Genomic DNA, 21,592 nt, shown 5'->3' on the forward strand with positions numbered 1-21,592 from the left:
TCAACAAACATTTGTGTTACACTTTACTTAGTATCAATTTGATGCACTTGTTTTATTTTAGAATTCATCTTGGACGACAATTCCAGACCCCAACAACCTAAGGCTAGTTTCACCCCTTTAAAGATGAACTCCAATATAACCTGTTACATGACATGTTACTCGAGCTTACTCGACCTATAAGAACCAAAACCCTTGTAAACCAATACTTACCATAAGTCCTAATTTGGAACCATGCAACCGAACTTGATTTGCCCACAAATGCACGAGTTGAAACAATCCAACAATCCAACAACCCGCACTCGAAACAACTCGACTCGAATAAGAATCGACCTACTTGATTGCCACCTCTATAAAAATCCGTATCCGAATGACTCATACTCAAAATGACCCAACAATAACTTACCTCAAACAAAAAAAATCAAACCCAAAAAAGCTAATTTTCCAATCCAACACAACATTATGTGTAATATATAAGAACTAATCCAATCTAAAATCGAACCAAAACTGAAACCTGATTAACTCGTTTGCTAGGTTTAACTCGTCTTCGGTCTAGTACTCTAGTAGTGACTAGTGATTAGTGAGCCAGTTTTAGTGATTTAGAAATGAGTTGGAAAATCGAGATATAAAATCTGGCGTCTCTTTTTATTAAAATGGGAAACACAAATCTCAAGTCAACACCATCTCCTCTTTCCATTTCTCTTCCCTTCAAGACACTTTCCGCTCAGCTCAGTCCATCTTCAACTTTGCCTTCACTTAATTGACGCCTTTTTAATTATTAATTATTTATCCTTTTTTTTTATATTCCGCCATTGTTGGAACACCTCACCTCACCTCAACTGAACTCCTTCATCCCTCTCAAACCCTAATCACTTCAAACTATGAATAAATTAGCGCGGGAATTTAATTCCCGTGCGATAATCGATGTTTTCCTTTGATGTTTCACTGTATTAGGGTTTCGATTTGGTTTCATGTCAATCAAGATTCAAATTTGGACTAATTGTCGCCGAAATTTGGTATCATTTACTACTTTCAACTAGTCTGATCCTATGTTTTGATTCGTCTATCATCATCAACTTTTGAAATTGGTGACAAATGAAGCTTGTTATTTGTTTAATTAATTTTAAGATCGAATCTGTTTTTTAATTAGGTTTTATTAATTGTGGTGATGTAGATGCTTGATTGTGTTGGCTACAGCTGGAGCCTGGAAATGTGATTTGCTCAAGAGCTGTGACACCAAATATTTCCTGCTGACTTTTGTTTATTAGTAATTTTGGGTCACGAAATGGAGCAGACAAGTTCTAGTCCAAGTACCGCGAATCGAATGGCTGGAGGGTTGCTTCCAACAGTGGCTCCGGTGGTTTTGATTTTGATTGGATATATTGACCCTGGAAAGTGGGCTACTTGTTTTGATGTTGGTGCTCGTTTTGGTGGTGATCTTGTCGTCTTTGCGCTCGCTTTTAATTTTGTGGCTGTCTTGTGTCATTATTTATCTGCTCGTATTACTATCGTCACTGGTCGCAATTTAACACAGGTATACTTCTTACGTCCAGGTAATTAATTAGGTGTTGCGTTTCTCCATTTTCGTGTTTTTTTTTTTTTTTGTTTGGGAGATGATATGTGAAATTGTGAACTAGCTGATAATTGAAATGTGATGTGGATCTGTGTTTGTGGCATTGTAAGCTTGTGGCATCATTTGAAAATTTAAGAAGAAGTTTGAGCTGACGCTGCCTTCCATGTTAATACATCGTTAATATCGCCTAATATCAGTAAATTTCTTACCGTAACTATGCTACACCACGGCTCACCTTTCATTTCTTACTCCACACGACAGAACTTACCCCACCGCCATCCCACAATAGCCGACTCCACCACCAACTCTGATTCCATCACTCTAATTGTCGACATGGTATGGTATTAAATCTTGGCATTGGCTGCAGTAACGATCGCAAATCGCAGCTGCGTAGTATACGCAGGCACATCCAATATAATGATTTATTCCACATTTTCTTTTATTGGTCATATATAAGCTGTTCGATGGGAATGTTGTTGAGGGTTCGGATTTCTTCAGATATCTAGGATCTATTATTCAAAAAGATGGGGAGTTAGACGGAGATGTGGCTCACAGAATTAAAGCGGGATGGTTGAAATGAAAGAGTGCTTCAGGGTTTCTGTTTGATAAAGATATGCCCCAAAAATTAAAGGGAAAAATTTATCGCACGGCAATTAGGCCTGCCCTACTTTACGGCTCCGAGTGTTGGACCGTGAAGCATTGTCACATTCAAAAGATGAGTGTGGCGGAGATGCGCATGTTGAGGTGGATGTGCGGACATACAAGGAAAGATCGGTTAAGGAATGAGGTGATTAGGGAAAAGGTAAAAGTGGCGCCAATAGAGGACAAGATGATGGAAAACCGACTAAGATGGTTTGACCATGTGAGAAGGAGATCTATGGACGCACCAGTTAGGAGGCTGGAGACTTGGAGAACAGAAAAGGTCCCTAGAGGCAGAGGAAGACCGAGACAGACATGGTTGAGAGTGATAGAGCACGATATGAGAGTTCTGGGGCTTGAGGAGAGTATGGTGGCGGAGAGGGCACAATGGAGGGAAAGGCTACATGTGGATTTTTAGTATTTGATGTTTTTGACAATTTAGTGTTTTTTATTTAATTTAAAGAAATTAAATTATTTATTTTTCTCTCCTTTATTACACTTTTTCACCAACCACTTTCTTATAGATTTTACCTGGTTCATTCCGGATCTTTAACTCTATTTCGGTTATTAAAAATCGTTTTAATCTTTTCTCTCGATTTAAATTTTAAGTTTTTATAAAAGAAAGACGGAATTCGATTTTAAAACCCCTAAGTTTACCTTGACTTTCCATTACATTTTCGTTCTTCCTTTTTGTTTTTCATCTTCCCTTTTTTTATTCGCATTTTGAGGCGTGCGTTCGCCCATGGACGGTCCGAAAGGATGATTCATGTCAGCCGACCCCAAATCATTTTGGGATTAAGGCTCTGTTGTTGTTGTTGTTGTTGTTGTTGTTTTGTCATATATAAGCTGTATTGGTGTAGTATTGGCTGTATTAGCCATGTATCGGCCATCAGTCATTCAAATATCGGTTGTGTCCGTCAAATAGCGGCCATACTAACCAAATAGCGGCAATCTGAAAATGTCGTTGAAGAATGTTGAGAATCCTTTGTGGTTGGTTAGTTTAACACTCCGTATTAAATACCATGCTCGTCAACAACTAGTGCACCCTTCCACCATCCAAATCCCTTCAACCACCCATCTCCCCACCCCCCAAACCCTTCAAAACACCCACCGCCATCACTCCACAGCGTTGATCACCGTCATCTCCATTTCTGACTCCACTCTGGTCTCGTCCTATCAACCCCACATCCACTCTCAACGATAGAAACCACCCTCCCTAACACCCATAATGGACTACCTCTCAGTACCTCAAGAGTTCTCACAAAGTAAGAGGAAATGAGGTCAGATGTACAATGTACAAAGCCTAACTCTTGTGTTAGCAACACATGAAGGCTGTTACACCATTTGTCATCAGTACTATATTGTTCAACTAATAGTTACCTAGTGCATACTTTTAAATTTAAGTGGTTATACACTTGTACGCACTTTCACATTGGGCATTCTCGTAAAAAAATGAATTAAAAAGGGCTGTAATATGATTCTGGATTTTTGGAAACAGAAGATATTTTTGAATCACTTCATGCTGAAAGCCTGAAACACTATGCCTTGATGTACTTATTCTTGTATGTATGAATTTAACATTCATGTTTACTCACTTTCTCTTTTTCGTGAAGATTTACACTCAGGAATACAATAAACTCACCTGTTTTTTTCTGGGGGCTCAAGCAGAGGTTTCTGTGATTTCCTTAGATCTTAGTATGGTAAGTGACCAAGTGGCTCATGGTCCATTCTTATAAGAGAGATGCTGGTTGCCTGGTTCATTCATTAGTTACATTCTTTGGTTGTATTTCTTTGTTCATTGCTTATGCAATGTTGTGTTGTGTTTTGTCATGTAGATTCTTGGTATCGCCCATGGGCTCAACATGATCTTTGGTCTGGATTTGTTCACTGGTATCCTTCTGACAGCACTAAATTCAACGTTGTATCCACTTTTTTCCTCGCTCCTAGTAAGATTTCCTGCTGCCGTGCTTATATTATCTTGAACACCTAGTCTTATATAAATTAACAGTTATGTCACTTTTGCATCCATGCAGGAAACCTCCAAGGCAAAATTCTTTGTTGTATGCTTGGCTGGATTTACAATCGTATGCTATGTGCTTGGTATACTATTAAATCTAACCGAGTTTACAACTTCTTCGAATAGCTTGGTATCTAAGTTGAGTGGTGAGAGTGCTTTTGCCTTGATGGGTCTTCTTGGATCGAGTGTAATGCCTCACAATTTTTACCTCCATTCTTCCATTGTACAGGTAATTTATCAACTTCAACTTCATCTGTGTGAGAGAACTTGTTTTAGGTTGTCAAAGTTTTATATCTGTATGTTTTCTGCTATTATGGAAAAGGTATATACACTGCTGTTCAGAATGTTGGTAGTAAAGATCAAATGGAACTTTGATGAGTTTTATCAGAATTTCAATGATTAAAGATGCATATTATTTTTAAATATTGTAATTCCTGGTAAATTTAAGGCTAAGTGATGGTTAGGATATCTACCATTATTTGAATACCTTGGAAACAATTTGTATAAAAGCCAAGGATTTCGAGACCTGGATTCCTGTTTAGAAGCCGTTGTACACATCTGTATACTAGTGATCTTTGCATTGTGTATTTGTTTTGTTGTTCTTTTATAGAGCTCATGAGTATTGACTTATCTTCGTCATTTGTCTACCTCCATAAGATGCTTTCTCGTGAAAAGACTATTGGACCACATAGTTCGTGCAACTGGCTCTTCTCTATGGCTTCTTTTTAGCACTGTACTTTAGGGAACTAATGGGCATCTAAGGTGGTATTGTCCCATGTTTGAGAATGATGATTTTCAACCTTTTGTTGGAGATTCTTTCTACCCCAGCTAGGAAATTGACTTCGATACAAATTAATGAAGTATTCTGCATGACGCATGAGGGATTTTTAACGCAGATTAATTGCTTACTCGTATCCTTCCTCTAAACTAGCTCGAAGTCTGACATCTGCCAAATCACTTACCTCTTCAGTTTGTGCTACTGGAGAGACATTATCAAATCTTACATCTCAGTATTGTGGTACATTGAGTTTACCAGCAATGAACCTAGGATAATAATTATAATTTTCACTTCATTAGGCTCTGGATCTACGTCTCTGAAGAAGCTGTGCATTCATACATATTTAGCAATGATCTAGCTATCCAAATCTTTTAATTGTTACCACTGCATCAAGCGATATTTGAATTCTTTCCTGGTGGTTGTTGCATCTATTGAGTTGCATCATGCTTCATGTTTCTTTTACATGTTTTGATCTTTGTGTGTACATAAAAAAACAACAGCCTCAATCTCAAATAGGCAACTTTTGGCTGGTTAATTTAATCTATCCTATGTAATTGTCATTTTTTTGTATCCATCAGTTAATCTAAGCTACGATTCTTTAATTATTGCAGCACCTTTTCTTGTTTGATTGTAAATTTGTATAGAAAAAAAGTAGAAAACTAGCGGTAAGAGTAATCCGTAGGAGTTTTAAGGCAAGAAGAATATAAAATAACAACAAGAAGTTAATAATCTTAATATAGATATAAGTAAGAAAGAAAAAAATGTATTAGCAAGAGTAGGAACGATATTATCCTGTGTTTTAAGGCTCCCTACTTTGGCAGTGCAAAGTGAGATAGATGTAGGAAACGTTACCCAAGTGTTGAGGGCCTGTTTCCCGATGATTTGTACAGATTTGTGTCTAAGTCAAATCGGTACTTCCCAATATAAGTTGAACGAGCCATATAGAAATGAATTCTTGCATACATTAGAAATGTAAAATGAACGAATATTAGTATACTAAATAATAATTCAAAGAAATTGCAAAGAAAAGGAAGAAAAAAAGGTAAACAAAAACAAAGTGATAGATTAAGAGAGAAATCCTTTGTAAAGAGAAGAGAAGAGCTGTAAAGGGAGTAAAATAGGAAAAACATGTGTAAAATTTTTACAAGTAAAGGTCAAAGATTTGGAAAAACCATTGGAAAAGAGGTGATGCAAAGGGGATAAACCAAGTATCAAAGAAAGAGTATGATAAAATCATAAAACCTTAGGTCTAGGAACGAAGAAAAGATGCTTAGGATTAAATGTGTAAATAACAAATAAAATGATATTGTCAAACAGCTTTTCTCATATAGTATCTTCCCTCACTCTGCTGTCCTCCCTATCCAACGCCATGTCATCTTTTGATTCCAACTCATCACATTATGCTCAAAAACCCTAATCCAAATTTTCTTATATCTTCACAATCCCCTCATTTTTTATGGGTCCATTTGTGAATTTTTCTTCAGTGTCTTTTGCATTATAAGTTATAACATGGCTCCTTTACAGCGGTATCAAGGACCAGCCAGTATGTCAAAAAGTGCGTGGTCTCAAGATATTTTTATCCTCAACTTCGCCATTTCCAGTGGAATATTTCTTGTGAATTATGTACTTATGAATTCAGCCGCAAATGGTTTTTATAGTACAGGTGTTGGTCTGCTATCTTTTCAAGATGCAATGTCTCTACTTGATCAGGTTTGTATTCCAACTTAGGGTTTGATTTGTACTTTTCCCCTTTTTCAGTAGATGCATACTAACCCAGTTCCTTTTCTATTACTGACAGGCATACAAGAATTCCGTAGTACCCATTGTGTTATTTGTGGTTTTATGTTTGGCAAATCAAATTGTTGCATCAAGCATGGAATTTTGTGAAGGGGCTGAAGGTGGTGAAAAAATGCTGCATGACTTCTTTAACATGGATCTTCCTGAGTGGCTCCATCGTGCTACCGTTAGAATTTTTGCTGTTGTGATAGCGCTGTTTTGTTTGTGGCACTCTGGAGCTGAAGGAATGTACCATTTGCTGATTTGCACGCAAGTTGTGGTGGCTCTTCTGCTTCCATCTTCTGTGATACCACTTTTTAGAATAGCCTCGAGCAGAGCTATTATGGGTTTGCACAAGATTTCGCCGGTTCTTGAGTTTCTAGTCCTCCTAACGTTCATGGGGATGCTTGGTTTGGAGCTTACTTTTGTGGTAGAGATGATTTTTGGGGAGAGTGATTGGGTGGGTAACTTGCGTTGGAGTATTGATAATGGTACATCCATGTCATATATCCTGCTTCTTGTTACCGTTTTTATTTCACTCTTTATTATGCTTTGGCTAGCTTCCACGGCTCTAAGATCTTCAACTACTAGATTGGATTCTCAATCTTGGAATTCAGATGCTCAACAAGTTGCACCTGAACCATTTGCAAAAATGGAGAACAATGATTTCATTGAGACTAGATATCGTGAGGTGGAACCCATTAATATCACGAACGAATTCGCGTCACTGGAGGAGAAATCCTCGCGCAGTAATCCCAGCATAGCAACTACTAATTATGATGATAATTTACCGGACACAATTATGGACACAGCTCTTGAGCCTTATGCGAGTACTAATAGCATCAAAGTGCCTGTAAGCTCAGTGGTATCTCATTCAACGCCAGAGCTATCATCAACCTTCTCTGATTCAGTGGCTGTCTCTAGTGTGGGAACCAAGGTTTCAGATGATCCTTATGTAGAGTCAAGTTCTGTGGTAAACAAGCAATCTTATGCTGATCAAAAGAGCTTGAGAATTGAAAGTGACTTGCCAATGGAGAAAGAAGATGATGAGAACACATGGGAATCTGAGGAATCATGTAAAGATGTTTCTCTATTTGGTCCATCTACCATCCCAGATGGCCCTGGATCATTTAGAAGTCTTAGTGGAAAAACTGACGAGGGGGGAGCCAGTACTGGCAGTCTATCTAGACTTTCGGGATTAGGTCGTGCAGCGAGACGTCAGTTGGCTGTGGTCCTTGATGAATTTTGGGGACAGCTGTATGATTTCCATGGCCAATTAACTCAAGAAGCAAAGGCTAAGAATTTAGATATGCTTCTTAGTGGGAATTCTAAGCCATACCAATCCTCATCAAAAAAAGATTCTGTTGGAAAGGAATTTGGAATGCAGTCCCAATCTTTGGGTGGCAGACTATCTGAAAATTTTATGAACTCGAGTTTATATGACAATCCAAGTCAGCAGAAGTTGCAAAGCAGTATAGAATCAGCATATAGGGCTCAAAGAGGATCTACTTCAATATGGTCAAACCAGAGGCAATCATTAGACAATTTTGTTCAGAGTTCTAATAACAGTTCTCTTGATGCAGCGGAAAGGCGATATCAGAGCTTGCGCTTCCTGCCATCTTCTCAGAGCTTAGAGTATCAGCCAGCAACTGTACATGGTTATCAGTTGGCATCTTATGCTAATCGTGCGGCAAAGGAAAGGTCCGGTTATGCCTATGGTCAACTAGAACCCATGTCTCAAAGGTCACCATCCTTGGTCAATAATGACTATAGTGAATCTTTTGCTTTTGGATTAGGGCAGCCATCGGTAAATGGAGTTAATGGTTTACAGCCATCAAGCTTTCAGAATCTTGCAGTTCAAAGAAATAATGTGATGAGTCCTGCTGGTTATGACCTTTCTGCTGGGCCAATCGGAAGGATGGCTAACCAAAATAATGCCAAACAATATCACAGCTTGCCAGACATTTCTGGACTTATTATACCTCTCAGGAATTCCTATTTGTCCGAAAGGAATATGCAGTTTGACAGTCCTAACACTTCTACTGGCTTTAGTGCATCAGTTGGCCGGACAACTTATGAGCGGTCACCTGTTAGCAGCACGGGATCAAGGCCTGTTGGACCCCTTGCTTTCGATGAACTTTCTCCTTCTATGGCATATTGTGATGCTATTTCAGTCAGCTCGAGTTCAGGGGCACGCTCTCTGTGGTACAAACAGCCTTTTGAACAGTTTGGGTTGGCTAATGACTCTAGCAATCTTGGACCTCAGGCTGCGGGGAATAGAAGTACTGCAATCACTCAAGAGCCTCCCTCTGCAGAGATGGAAAGGAAATTGCTTCTATCGTTGAGGCATTGCATTTTAAAGTTGCTGAAATTAGAAGGTTCCGAATGGTTATTTAGAGAAAATGACGGTGTTGATGAAGACCTCATTGATCGGGTGGCTACAAGAGAGAGGTTTGTTTTCGAGGTAGAGTCTCGAGATTCTAAACAACCCTCTCATTTATGTGGTTCTCAATATTCATACACGGATATGAAGGTTGGCGCTAATTTGATGGGTGACGAGGCAGCCTCCACGCAACTGATATCTTCAGTTCCCCATTGTGGAGAGGGCTGCGTATGGAAAGTAGATCTAATTGCTAGCTTTGGTGTGTGGTGCATTCATCGGGTGCTGGAGCTCTCTCTAATGGAAAGTCGCCCAGAGCTATGGGGAAAGTATACTTATGTGCTAAACCGTCTTCAGGTAACTAATCTATACAACTTTTTCCTTGGATCTTTTGCCTCGTATATATTTGTTGTTGTTAGTGTCTGTTATAAATCTGTGTTAAAGTCTATTATTAGTGTGCTTGTGGCTATATTTTAGTTATTTTATCTTTTGTGAACTTGCTGTGCGACCCCAGTTAAGAGTGATAAATATCTTTTGGCTGACAAGCTGTAGTTATACGGGGTGTTAGATTGGAAGTTAAGCTTTGATTAAAACAGTCTTTGGGTATGTATGGTTTCTGCCAGAGATTCAGATTTGGGTTTGTCTTAAAAAATATAAAAGATTGGGGCAAATCTATGCTTTTATTTGGAGATGACTCTGAAGTTCAGATAATCCTTTGCTTATAGTTGTGTATAATTTTACAAAGTTGACACGGTCTTGTATGTTGGCCATTCACCCAATAGTTAATAGTTAATGAGGAATACTTAAGGATATGGGTTGGTCAAATGGGGTACCATCTCGTAATACTTCTTGACATAATAAGAACACACTTGGAAAGGATCTCTATCTCTATCTATATCTCTATACTAATTAATTTTGTCTAAATGCCAGGGTGTGATTGATTTGGCTTTTTTCAAACCTCGGACTCCAATGTCCCCTTGCTTCTGCCTCCAAATACCAGCATCGTACCAAATGCGATCAAGCTCTCCTGTTTCTAACTCTATGTTGCCTCCTGCTGTAAGACCGACCAGGGGAAAAGTCACATCAGCATCGATGATATTAGAAGTGATCAAGGATGTAGAAATTGCAATTTCTTGCCGGAAAGGTAGGTCAGGAACTGCAGCTGGTGATGTGGCATTTCCAAAGGGGAAAGAGAATCTGGCATCTGTCCTTAAACGATATAAGCGTCGTTTGTCAAATAGATCAGTTGGGGTGAGCGATAGTGGCCTGAGTTCAAGAAAGCACTAATCTCAACATCATATGGGTCGAAAAAGTTAGTTTGTTATTAACCTGTTGGTAGATTCAGAGCGGTTCGTTTTTGGAAGCTGTAAATTCTTTCGGTCATGGGGTATGGTCTATTGATTGGTTGTAATATTCGAAGGTTCCCCATTGTGTATTGGAAAATCTGGTGGAAATTTTATCCTTTGGTTTCAATGTATACACCGAGATAACTTTGGGCGTGTAGCTAGGCCACACCACAGTAACACGAGTAAAGAGCGACGGGGAGAATGGTACAGAGAATGCTAGATGTTTTATAAACCACACTACCACAGTATAAATTAATCAATTTAGTTTTTTTTTTTTTCTTTTTTTTTTTTTTTTTTTTTGTGATTAACCAATCACGGTTGTTTTTGTTTACGTAGTTTTGAAACAAGTTATGAAAGCATACTGTTCTGTAATGCTGTAAGGGTTTCGATAATGATCTTGTAGGACGGGTACAAGAATGGTATAAAGAATAATTAGACCATAGTAGTACGAGTGGTTTTTATTAACCTCACTAGATTTTAATAAGGATGTTGCTTTTCACATACGAATTTTATTCTTTCAGATACAAATTTTCCAATTTTACCCTCGTCATTTTTTCATCTCTTCACCCAATTGATTTTTTTTTCCTCCCTTCCCTCATCTCCCTTCATCCAGTGTATGCGTTTCGTTTTATACTGTAAAGTTTCCGCAACCCATATAACAGAATTCACACTTTTGTTAAGGTGATTGGCAATCACTTCCGGGTTTCGGAGAAGGGTGATACAATTACACAACCTTCTTTTCTCTGCATTAAGCATGCTTAATATTTCTGATTCAATTTCTAATAGCATATGGCTTAGTTACTAATGGACAAACCCTAATTTTTAAACAAAATACTCCGTAATTGATAAACAAGTTACTAACAATTGCTAAACAAAATACGGAGTAATTACTTCACTACTTGTATAATCTATTGTTAAAGTTTTACAATAATTGAATTCAATTTTAGGGAAAAAGATATAGAAAAACCTAATTTGTCTAGATTTAGGAAAAGGGCATGATAGGGAAAGTTAATGAAAAAAATATATGCGAAGAGTAAAGTCCATATGTGAAAAAATAATACCGAAACCTATTAGATTTTTATTTGAGTTGTTCTACCTGTATCCTCTTATTTTCTCAAATTCTATATGGTATCCCTATTTTTTTCAAAAACATCAATATTGCCCCTCAATGTAGATACCTCATTTCTGCACCTCCCGCAAGCCACCCGGTGATGATTGGGCAGCATGTTTGGTACGCGGAACGATTTATGACAGTTCGTAAATTTATCGTCAAGTGATAGCTCAAACACTTGTGTCAACCTCATAGTCGACATCTACGCGCCGATACGGTCGTTTTGACAGTAACTAGAGTACATTTGGAGTCCGGGTCAAAAACCGTCTTCATTTTCTAATAACCGTTTAAAATGCCGAGTCAGAATATTCTGGAATGTTCCAGATGTTTCTATTCCATATTTTCAATCTTTTAACTCTTTGGCAAATTATATCCCGGAAATATTATATAAAATATTAAAGAAATTGAGATCAAACCGCAATTCCATAACAGAAACGCGGAAATTTTTCTTCCGCAGGAGGAAACCACTTGGGAAAGGACACAGCAGGTGCTACGCCTCTTCCAAGAGACGCAGTGGCTGATGCGCCTCTTCCCCAGTTCCTTTTTGCGTATTTTCAAATCTTTTCGAGATTCACTTCCAAAGTTTCTCCGAAACCCTAATTCCTTCGTATGATTAGTATAAATAGAGACCTTCGGTCCTCATATTTCTCACGCGAGTGTCCGCCCTTCTCTTTTCCCTTTGCATTCTAAGACCACGCTCTTGCTTTTTGGCATCTACGTGCTTGAACTTTCGACCACGTAAGCTCGGATCCTTCTGAGTACCAGCCTCATTTTGCATGACCGACCAATTTGATTAACTCTACCTCAATCAACTTAATCAATCTTGTTTAATTTCATCTTAGAGGGCACTTTCGTCGTACATTCGAGTCGAGCATCACTAAACGTTAACTTAGTTAATCTCGTTTCGTCAAACATGTAAGTTTGAGGGTGTAAATCCCATATTTTATTATTGTACTTTATTTTTGTAATCATTATTGTAAGGTTTACGTCGAAAACACATTCAAAACCGATTTATAAAACCTTGTTTCAAACCCTTTTTACGGATTAACAGGAGACAAACGTCGAGAAAGGACGCAGCAACTGTTGCACCTCTTCGAAGGGACGCAGCACTTGCTGCGCCTCTTCCTGAGGCTGCCGCAGTTCCTGCTTCCTTTATTCTTCCTTCGTCTTTTGTTCGCCTGTTTGTTTTGTTTTGTTTTGTCTTTGTTTGTTCATGTTTCATTGACACGATAATTTCTAGTATAATAATTTAACATGTAATTCGTTACTAATTAATTCATCTTTTAAATCCCGACTTAAATCCCTTATAATTCATATTTGCGGGTTTTCGTCATTAAAACAAATTCGGGTTTTAGAGGTTCGATTCATCAATATTGAGTCTCTGAAATTCATCGTTGATATATTTTCATCTGTTATTCATCGTCATCATCATTCGTTTAGCATTAATAACCAAATTAATTTGTTCTAGTTTGTTAATTTGTATAATTAACCTTATCATTAATCTTAGCATTTAATTCATTCTAATTAGTTCTATCCATGTTTTATTGTTTGTATGACCCAATCATATGTAAATAATATGTTAAATCACTTCTATCCGAGTCAAATGTCCATAATCGATCCTTAAATCACCAATGAATATTAACAATTTGCAATTCAGGCTTCACAGCCAGAACTGAACTCAGGAACAGACGCAGCTCTGCTGCGCCGGTTCCGGGTTGAGTTTTGTCTTTGAACTCCCGTTTCTGCCTTGACCTAGTTTATTAATTACGTATTAATAACTATTACTCGTATTATCACCTAATAATCTGTTCGTTTATTTATTTTTTCCCTTTCTTTTCTAAAGCCATCCGTTTTAAGTGTATCTTTGACGTAAATCAATTAACCCGTTGTAATTATTGTAATTCTCTTTATTGTATTTTTATTTTATTTCTTTATTATCATATTGTTTGTATGCTCTCACATGCAATCAACCTAAATCTCTAGTTCGACCCAATGTATGATAAACTACGTGTCTACCGACTTAGTTAATTCTCACATGCTAGAATCAATTTAATGGATGTTGCATTGCATGCATATAACCTTCAACATATCGAGTATAGACGATTTTCCCTAATCATTAGTAGAGGCCGCTATCGAGGCGGGCGGGATTAGGTGTTCGATCAAAAGAGCTTCCTAATACGTACCCTCACCCCTTACTCCATATCTCTGTGAACATCCGTGTTCATTGACATCGACGAGAGTCATTCTAGACATAGAATGCTAAGGGTAACGAGTTCTTGGTGTTCATGTCACTACTTTGTGTCTTGACATGGCATGAGGTATTCGAACGGTTTCCAATTTCCACAATAAATTGGTGGCGACTCCACAAATGCAAAGCTTGCTCGTTTTCCTACCCGAACGACCCCCGTGGGCCGCGTCCACAGTTTGGCGCTCCGCTGGGGATTAATACACTTACGTGTTGCCAAGGGTGAAACTTGAACAAGGTTAGGGAATAGTTTATATGAGACAGTTGTCGGTTTTTCATAACTCGGTCTTCCTAGATCGTTTATCCGGCCTTCCTAGGCCCAACCCAACCCATTCGACCAATCGTCTCGTCTAGACGGTCCAAATTCTTATTTGGGCCTAAGGATAGGTATCGATTGACGTCAACCATACCATGATGCTTACTTTTGTTTGTATCAAGGGCTTTCACTACTTGAGGAAATGGACTAAGAATCGGCCTTACTCCTGTTTAGTACGAGCCTGTCCACAGACCCCGGGTTTGATTGTTTGGTATGGCAACCCACCCTTTAAACCAAAACCCTTTTAAATGCACTCAGCATCCCGTTATAATGCCTGTTGTAATGCTTGTACTATATGTGATCACCATTTCTAAACAAAACCATGACGAATTTTGTAAAAAATCAAAACCTCTTTCAAAATGTAAAGTTTCCGAAAAATAGGCCAAATTTATCGCAAAACTAGTCGAAGCTCTGTCCAATTGTCGAGTCAAAATTCGGGCTTCGAAGCCCATTTCAAAACCTCACTTCGAGTCCACTCCTACAACTACATTATAGTTGACTAGGTCCAACATTTCCAAACCTTGTCATTTCTTCAAACCTCACTTGACACAAGTGGCACACTCCCACTTCACAAGTCAAAACTTTTCTTTGAGTAAGTGTGCTAGAATGGTCGATCGTGTTTTGATTCGTCCTCGATCTCTTATCCAGTTTTCAAGATGCCTGGAACTAGTCATACAAGTTTCAATGGACAACCACCGAATGATAATGATCTAATCCTAGCCGCGCTCGCTCGTCTCCAAACTAGCCAAGACCTAGTGAATAATCGCCTCAACACGATCGAGGGCCGAATTGTTGCCGTAGAAACTAGGTTGCCTCCTGCAGAAAATGAAATACTTCATGATTTTGTGAATGACTTCGCAAATGAAAATCCTCCACCTTTTGTGGGAGCACAAGAGGTCAACCCTCCCGTAGATCCGATTGCAGCTGAGAAACGACTCCAATACTTGGAGGAACAACTCATGTATCTCAAAGGGGATGATATCTATAGGGAAAACAATCGCAAGTATGAGGCCATGAGTTCCAAATTGCCAACCAACTTCAACATCACGGATATCCCAAAATTCAAGGGGCATGAAAACCCTTTGAACCATATCCGTGCTTTCAAGGATTACATGTCTATCAAAGGCATTAAATTCGAGATGTTCTTAAGGATCTTTCCTTCATCTCTCGACACCATTCCTAAGCAATGGTTCTATTCCCTAGAACACAAGAAGATTGCCACCTGGGATGATGCCGCGATCGAGTTTGCTAAGCAATATGCGGATAATGCTGAGATCCAAGTCAATATGCGCACTTTAGAGGTTCTTATCCAAAATGATAAAGAAGGCTTCACCGACATCCTAAGTAGGTGGAGGAAGACTAGTACCCAACTTGTCGGGCGTCCAGATGAAGCTACTCTCGTGGAAAAATTCGTGGACAATTTAAAGCCCATTTATGCAAATCATTTGAGGTACCAAAACATTAAGACCTTTAAGGACTTAACCGTAATAGGAACAAGGATCGAAGATGACATCTGTAAAGGGCTCTTGTCCAAAATGGTAGGTCGTGGATATAAAGGTTCAACAAGTCGTTCTTACGGCTCTACTAGCAAGACTGATGAGGTTAACCTTCTCGAACCATCAAAGAAGAGTATCCCACAAAGAAAGTTCACAAACATTGGGGATACATACTCCAATGCCTTGAAGAGATTGATAAAACAGGGTAAGCTTCAACCCATAGGCCCTACACCTGAACCAGAAAAGAAATCCAAGTCCTGGGACGAGAATTCGTACTACGAATATCATAGAAGTAAGGGACATGATACAGAAAAATGCTACAAGCTAAAGCATGTACTCCAAGACATGATTGAAGACGGTCGCCTACCAATACCGCCTGGAGGCAAGCCTAACAATACTCAGAATCCTCTTGGAATTCTGATGATTACAAGTGAAGAATCTACCTTAGATTGTTCACACCTCATTTCTCCAGTCGAAGATGAGATCTATGCAATAGAAGAAGAAGGGAACTACTCTACCATTTCCCCTACCATCACCGACTTTATAGCATGGGCAAAGAGTGTGGATAGACAAATTTCAGAATTAGAAAGTGTAGTGGCAACCCTGCGTGATCCAAATACAACACCCAAAGAACGTGCAACACTAAATCTATCTCGAAATGCTACAATGCAAGAAGTAGTAGCCGTGGTTGATGAATTAATCGACCAAATTATCCAATTGGAGGCCGAGATCATGAGATTGAGAGAACTTGCTACTGTCAATGGAGTATGAGCCGACGATGATGAAGATGAATACCTCACCGAACACTACCTAGTTAAAGTCAGTGAGGAAATAGTCCAAAACAGTGAGGACCAAGATGTAGACCACCTAACTCGTTCAGGGCGTCCATACCAAAATGTTTCTCAAAATGGTCCCATAGAAAATGGTCCAATCACCAATACCAACGTTGTCACGCCGAATGATAACGAAGATATCTCTACTGACCATTTGCTAAAGCAACTACAGAAGACAAAGGCTGATCTTTCAGTTTGGCAACTAGTTGCAAGCTCGTTCCCACATCGCCAAGCTTTACTGCAAGCCTTGGCCAAACTAATTGTGGCACATAACTCCACACCCGATGACGTGGTCAACTTGGTCTTCCAAGAGTCACCTAAGCTAAGTAACCCTGTTACTTTCCCGGATGAAGATTTACCACCTTTTGGCGCTAATCACAACTTGGCTCTTTACATCACTGTTATTTGCTTGAAGAAGAATGTGCCAATGACTTTGGTAGATGATGGCTCGGCAGTCAACGTCATACCATTAAAAACAGCGTACAAATTAGGCATGAAAAAGTCATATTGGACCCCTACCAACCAAGGTGTTCGCGCATATGATGGTACACGACGGAAAGTGGTAGGACTAGTTAACCTTACCATAGCCACATGACCAATTGAACGAAAGGTTAACTTCCAAATAGTGGACATTGAAGCATCCTTTAATATACTTCTAGGAAGACCTTGGATTCACACTTCCAAAGCGGTAACATCCACCCTCCACCAGAAAATCAAGATCCCACTAGATGGTAAGTGGTGACGATCACTTCGTCACCCATCAAAGCGGTGATATAAAAGAGGTCAAGTAACCAAGTACTTGCGGATCCAGTATATGAACTTGGGGGCTTCCATAGCATAAACGTCATAAAAAGCGAGTTGGCACCCTTGTACTTCAATCCCTACTCTAATTTAGTGGTCAACCACATACTCAAATCTCAGGGATACTTCCCGGGAATGCCTTTGAATCCTATCCGAAGAAACACCTTTGCACCCTAGAAAGAAGGCAACTCACAAAGGATACCACTCGGGTTAGGGTACAAACCCACTAAAGAAGAGGTCCTCGAAATGCTCACTCAATTTCAAAACCGCAAGAACGTGGGAATCCAAATGCGACCCTACCTCCCTACCCTAAATGGATACTTCGTTAGGGAGGGGAGTCAAGAACTCTTTCACGGGTTTCCCGAACCTTGGCACTATCTCGAAAGGAAGTTAGCTTGAATCGAGATCTTTCACGATTGCTACTTTATTCCCATAGAAACGGTTCCTACCGTCAAGACTCGTCAAGCACCTTGCTTAGACGAACAAGCTGTTAGCTTACTATTTGGGGAAGATCGATTTGTTAGAGCCAAGCAGGATGAGATCATTACCATGATACTTCAAGACGATCACTTCAACCCTACCGCATTGATCACAGAAGCCAGTTCGAATCGACAGAAAGGATGGAGAAAGTCGATTAGGTGGACAAACAACCAAGGAAGACTCTTCAAGCTCACCACTGGAGAAAGAGATATGTTCAAAGGAGAACCAGAAGACGATGAATTCGAGTCAGAGTCAGAGTCGGAGTCTAGAGAAGTCCCTAGAGAGTCTCCTCCTGTCGTCACTCCCACTCCCCTGTTTCTCCTAGCTTAGCATCAAGTAGTAACAGTAGTTCGGGAAATGCCCCAACGGCTGTCCCTTTACCGCCACTGACTACCGAACAAATGACTTCTTTGTTTCAACTTTTCTCGAATTTTAATATGAATAAATCAAGTTCTGCTTACTCTTTGTGTTATTCTGAATGCAATTCTATTTACGATGATAATGAGGATGACCCAGACCCAGACTCAATCGAAATACCTCCCTACATAGCCAAAGAAATACTATAAGAGGGGGAAGGGGGACTAGTTATAGAAAACACTGAACCCATCAATGTAGGGACCGAACTAGAACCCCAAGAACTTATGATAGGGACGACCTTGATCCCCGCCGAAAGGGCCAACTTTGTAGACCTCCTACATGAGTTCAAAGAAGTTTTTGCTTGGTCCTACAAAGACATGCCAGGGACCGACAGGGATATCGCAGAGCACAGAATCCCGATTAAACCAGGTTTCAAGCCCAAAAAACAGAAGCTTCGTCGAATGAGGACAGAGTGGGCACTTAAGATCAAAGAAGAAGTCGATAAGCAATTCAAAGCCGGGTTCATCAACGTTTCCGAGTATTCAGACTGGGTAGCCAACATAGTACCAGTACCCATAAAGGATGGGAGAATCCGTGTTTGTGTTGATTTTAGAGACTTAAACAAAGCAAGTCCCAAGGATGACTTTCCTCTACCACATATCGACATATTGGTGGATAACACGGCAGATCACGTGTTATTGTCCTTCATGGATGGATACGCGGGATATAACTAAATCAAGATGGCCATAGAGGATATGCACAAGACCGCCTTCGTAACTCAATGGGGTACCTATTGCTACACGGTTATCCCGTTTGGGTTAATCAATGCCGGAGCTACATATCAACGCACCGCAACTACACTATTATATGACATGATGCATAAATAAGTTGAGGTCTACGTAGATGATATGATTGTCAAGTCCAAAGATAGAGAGGGGCACATTGCGAACCTTCGCAAATTCTTCTCCAGATTACGAAAGTACAACATGAGGCTCAATCCTCAGAAATGTGCATTTGGAGTAACATCCGGCAAGCTCCTGGGGTATGTTGTTAGCTAACGAGGTATAGAAATAGACCCTTCCAAGATCAAAGCTCTAATCGAAATGCCGCAACCTCAAACTGAGAAGGAAGTTAGAGGATTCTTGGGTAAGGTGCAGTACATAAGTCGATGCATATCGAAACTCACCATGATCTGTGAACCTATCTTCAAAAAGCTCACACCATGTGAGATGATGACTGTCAAAAGGCATTCGACCGAATCAAGGAGATACTAGCCAAGCCACCAGTGCTCATGCCACCTCAATGAGATCAACCTCTTGGTTTATATCTCACGGTAACTGAAACAACCATGGGTGCCATGCTGGCCCAAACGGCAGGAAAAGAAGAAAGGGCTATCTACTAGCTTAATAAGAAGTTCTTGGAATACGAGTGTAAGTACACACCACTCGAGAAGACATGCCTCGCTCTTGTGTGGGCAACGAAGAAGCTACACCATTACATGCTTAGCTACTCCGTCAAAATATACTCTAAAATGGATCCTGTCAAATACCTCTTCGAAAAACCTATTCTCAATGGACGCCTAGCGAGATGGACTTTGATGCTCTCAGAGTTTGATCTCAAGTATGTACCTCTGAAAGTTATAAAAGGGCGCGCCGTCGTCGAGTTTTTCGCAGAAAATCCCATCAATGACGCACAAGAAATAGACACCTGGTCGTTTCTGGATGAGGATATACTCCAAACAGATGTAGACTCCTGGGACCTTTATTTTGATGGAGCGTCGAACTTAAGAGGATTTGGAATAGGAGTGTTGCTCATTTCTCCTGAAGGCGAGCATACACCACTCTTTGTCAAACTCGACTTCGAGGTAACAAATAATGCGGCAGAATATGAGGCTTGCCTCATTGGACTACAAGCAGCAGTAGGTTTAGGCATCAAGAATCTTCGGGTATATGGAGATTCATCTTTGATCATCAACCAAATTACGGGATCTTGGAAAATTCAAAGTGAAAGCCTAGCACCTTATCAGGCCAGAATAGACCAAGTTGCCCAATTCTTCAATCAAGTAACGTACCTACACCTACCTCGAGAAGAGAATCAATTTGCAGATGCTCTTGCAAAACTTGCATCTTTGATTAATATGCCGGATGATATGGTAGAAATGCCTTTATGCATCGAACGACGGTCAGAACCGGCTTATGTGCACCAAATCACAGATGAAGAAGAAAACTCAGAGGAACCTTGGTTCCAAGCGATCCTGAACTTCAAACTGAACGACACCTATCCACCGGATATGGACAAAAGGGGACAACATGCTATATGCTTACTAGCCTCCTAATACGTCCTCATGCAAGGAGAATTATATAAAAGAACGCCTCTTGGTGTAATCCTACGTTGTCTTGATCATTCACAGGCACGGAAAGTGATGGAAGAAGTCCATGATGGAGAATGTGGCCCTCACATGAGTGGACCAATGATGGCAAAGAAAATCACGCGTTTAGGGTATTATTGGACCACAATGGAATCCGATTGCATCAAGTACGTCAGACATTGTCAAAACTGCCAAATCTTCGGGAATGTGCAACATGTCCCTCCTTCATTACTCTACACCATGACATCTCCTTGGCCATTTTTTGCTTGGGGAATCGACATCATCGGAAAGATCACCCCAGCCAGAACAGGAGGTCACTGTTTCATTTTGGTGGCTATCTACTATTTCACCAAATGGGTAGAAGCAGCTTCTTATACTAGTCTCACAGCCAAGAACGTGGCAAAATTCATACAAACCAATATCATCTGTCGATACGGTTGCCCACATGAGATCATCAGTGACAATGGGTCACATTTCCAGGCTGAGACTGAGCAATTGCTAGCTAAGTAAAAAATCAAACATCACCATTCCCCGCCGTATAAACCACAAACTAATGGTGCAGTAGAGGCAACAAACAAAAACGTTGTCACAATCCTCAAGAAAATGATTGACAATTATCGAGATTGGCCAAGTAAGATACCATTTGCCTTGTGGGGATATCGCACATCCGTTAGGACGCCCACTGGGGCAACTCCTGTCTATTTGACCTACGGTATGGAAGCCGTGCAACCAGTCGAGCTCGAAATACCATCCTTGCGAATTCTACTCGAAAGTCAAATCCCAGAAGCCGATTGGAAGAGGGATAGATATGAAGAACTCATCCTCCTGGATGAACGTAGATTACGCGCATTACATAATGTGCAAACATATCAGGTACGTATCAAACGAGCCTTCAACAAAAGGGTTAAGCCAAGGAAAATCAAAGAAGGAGACTTGGTTCTCAAATCAGTTAGAGCTCTTTTACCAGTCGATCCACGAGGAAAGTTTAAACCCAATTGGGCCGGACCATTTCTGGTCAAATCCATACTCCCGGGAGGTGCGGTTAGGATCACAGACTTAGATGGGAATGAATTTGCTAA

The 21,592-nt window shown here is 40.0% G+C and overlaps 1 protein-coding gene across 2 annotated transcripts; it reads left to right on the forward strand.

Annotated features, from left to right (window-relative positions):
* The first annotated feature begins 631 nt into the window (after positions 1-631).
* Positions 632-10,661, forward strand: LOC141605484 (ethylene-insensitive protein 2.1-like). Of its 2 annotated transcripts, none has more exons than XM_074424277.1 (8): positions 632-1,013; positions 1,172-1,531; positions 3,823-3,909; positions 4,045-4,155; positions 4,243-4,455; positions 6,529-6,714; positions 6,803-9,517; positions 10,091-10,661. In XM_074424277.1, exons 2-8 carry the CDS (start codon positions 1,283-1,285, stop codon positions 10,445-10,447), a joined length of 3,918 nt encoding a protein of 1,305 aa, XP_074280378.1. In that variant the 5' UTR covers positions 632-1,013; positions 1,172-1,282; the 3' UTR covers positions 10,448-10,661. The 2 variants fall into 2 exon arrangements, with proteins under 2 accessions (XP_074280378.1, XP_074280379.1); XM_074424278.1 differs by having other exon boundaries at positions 653-1,013; positions 1,172-2,029; positions 3,056-3,909.
* Positions 10,662-21,592: the final 10,931 nt, after the last annotated feature.

Source organism: Silene latifolia, chromosome 10, assembly GCF_048544455.1.
Source record: "Silene latifolia isolate original U9 population chromosome 10, ASM4854445v1, whole genome shotgun sequence".
Taxonomy (NCBI): Eukaryota; Viridiplantae; Streptophyta; class Magnoliopsida; order Caryophyllales; family Caryophyllaceae; genus Silene; species Silene latifolia.

Excerpts from the sequence above, each read along its gene's own strand:
- LOC141605484 (XM_074424277.1), top strand. The coding sequence starts at position 1,283 with ATGGAGCAGACAAGTTCTAGTCCAAGTACCGCGAATCGAATGGCTGGA. Across the intron at positions 1,532-3,822 it reads CTGGTCGCAATTTAACACAG|ATTTACACTCAGGAATACAA; the intron begins GTATACTTCTTA and ends TTTTTCGTGAAG. Across the intron at positions 6,715-6,802 it reads CAATGTCTCTACTTGATCAG|GCATACAAGAATTCCGTAGT; the intron begins GTTTGTATTCCA and ends TATTACTGACAG.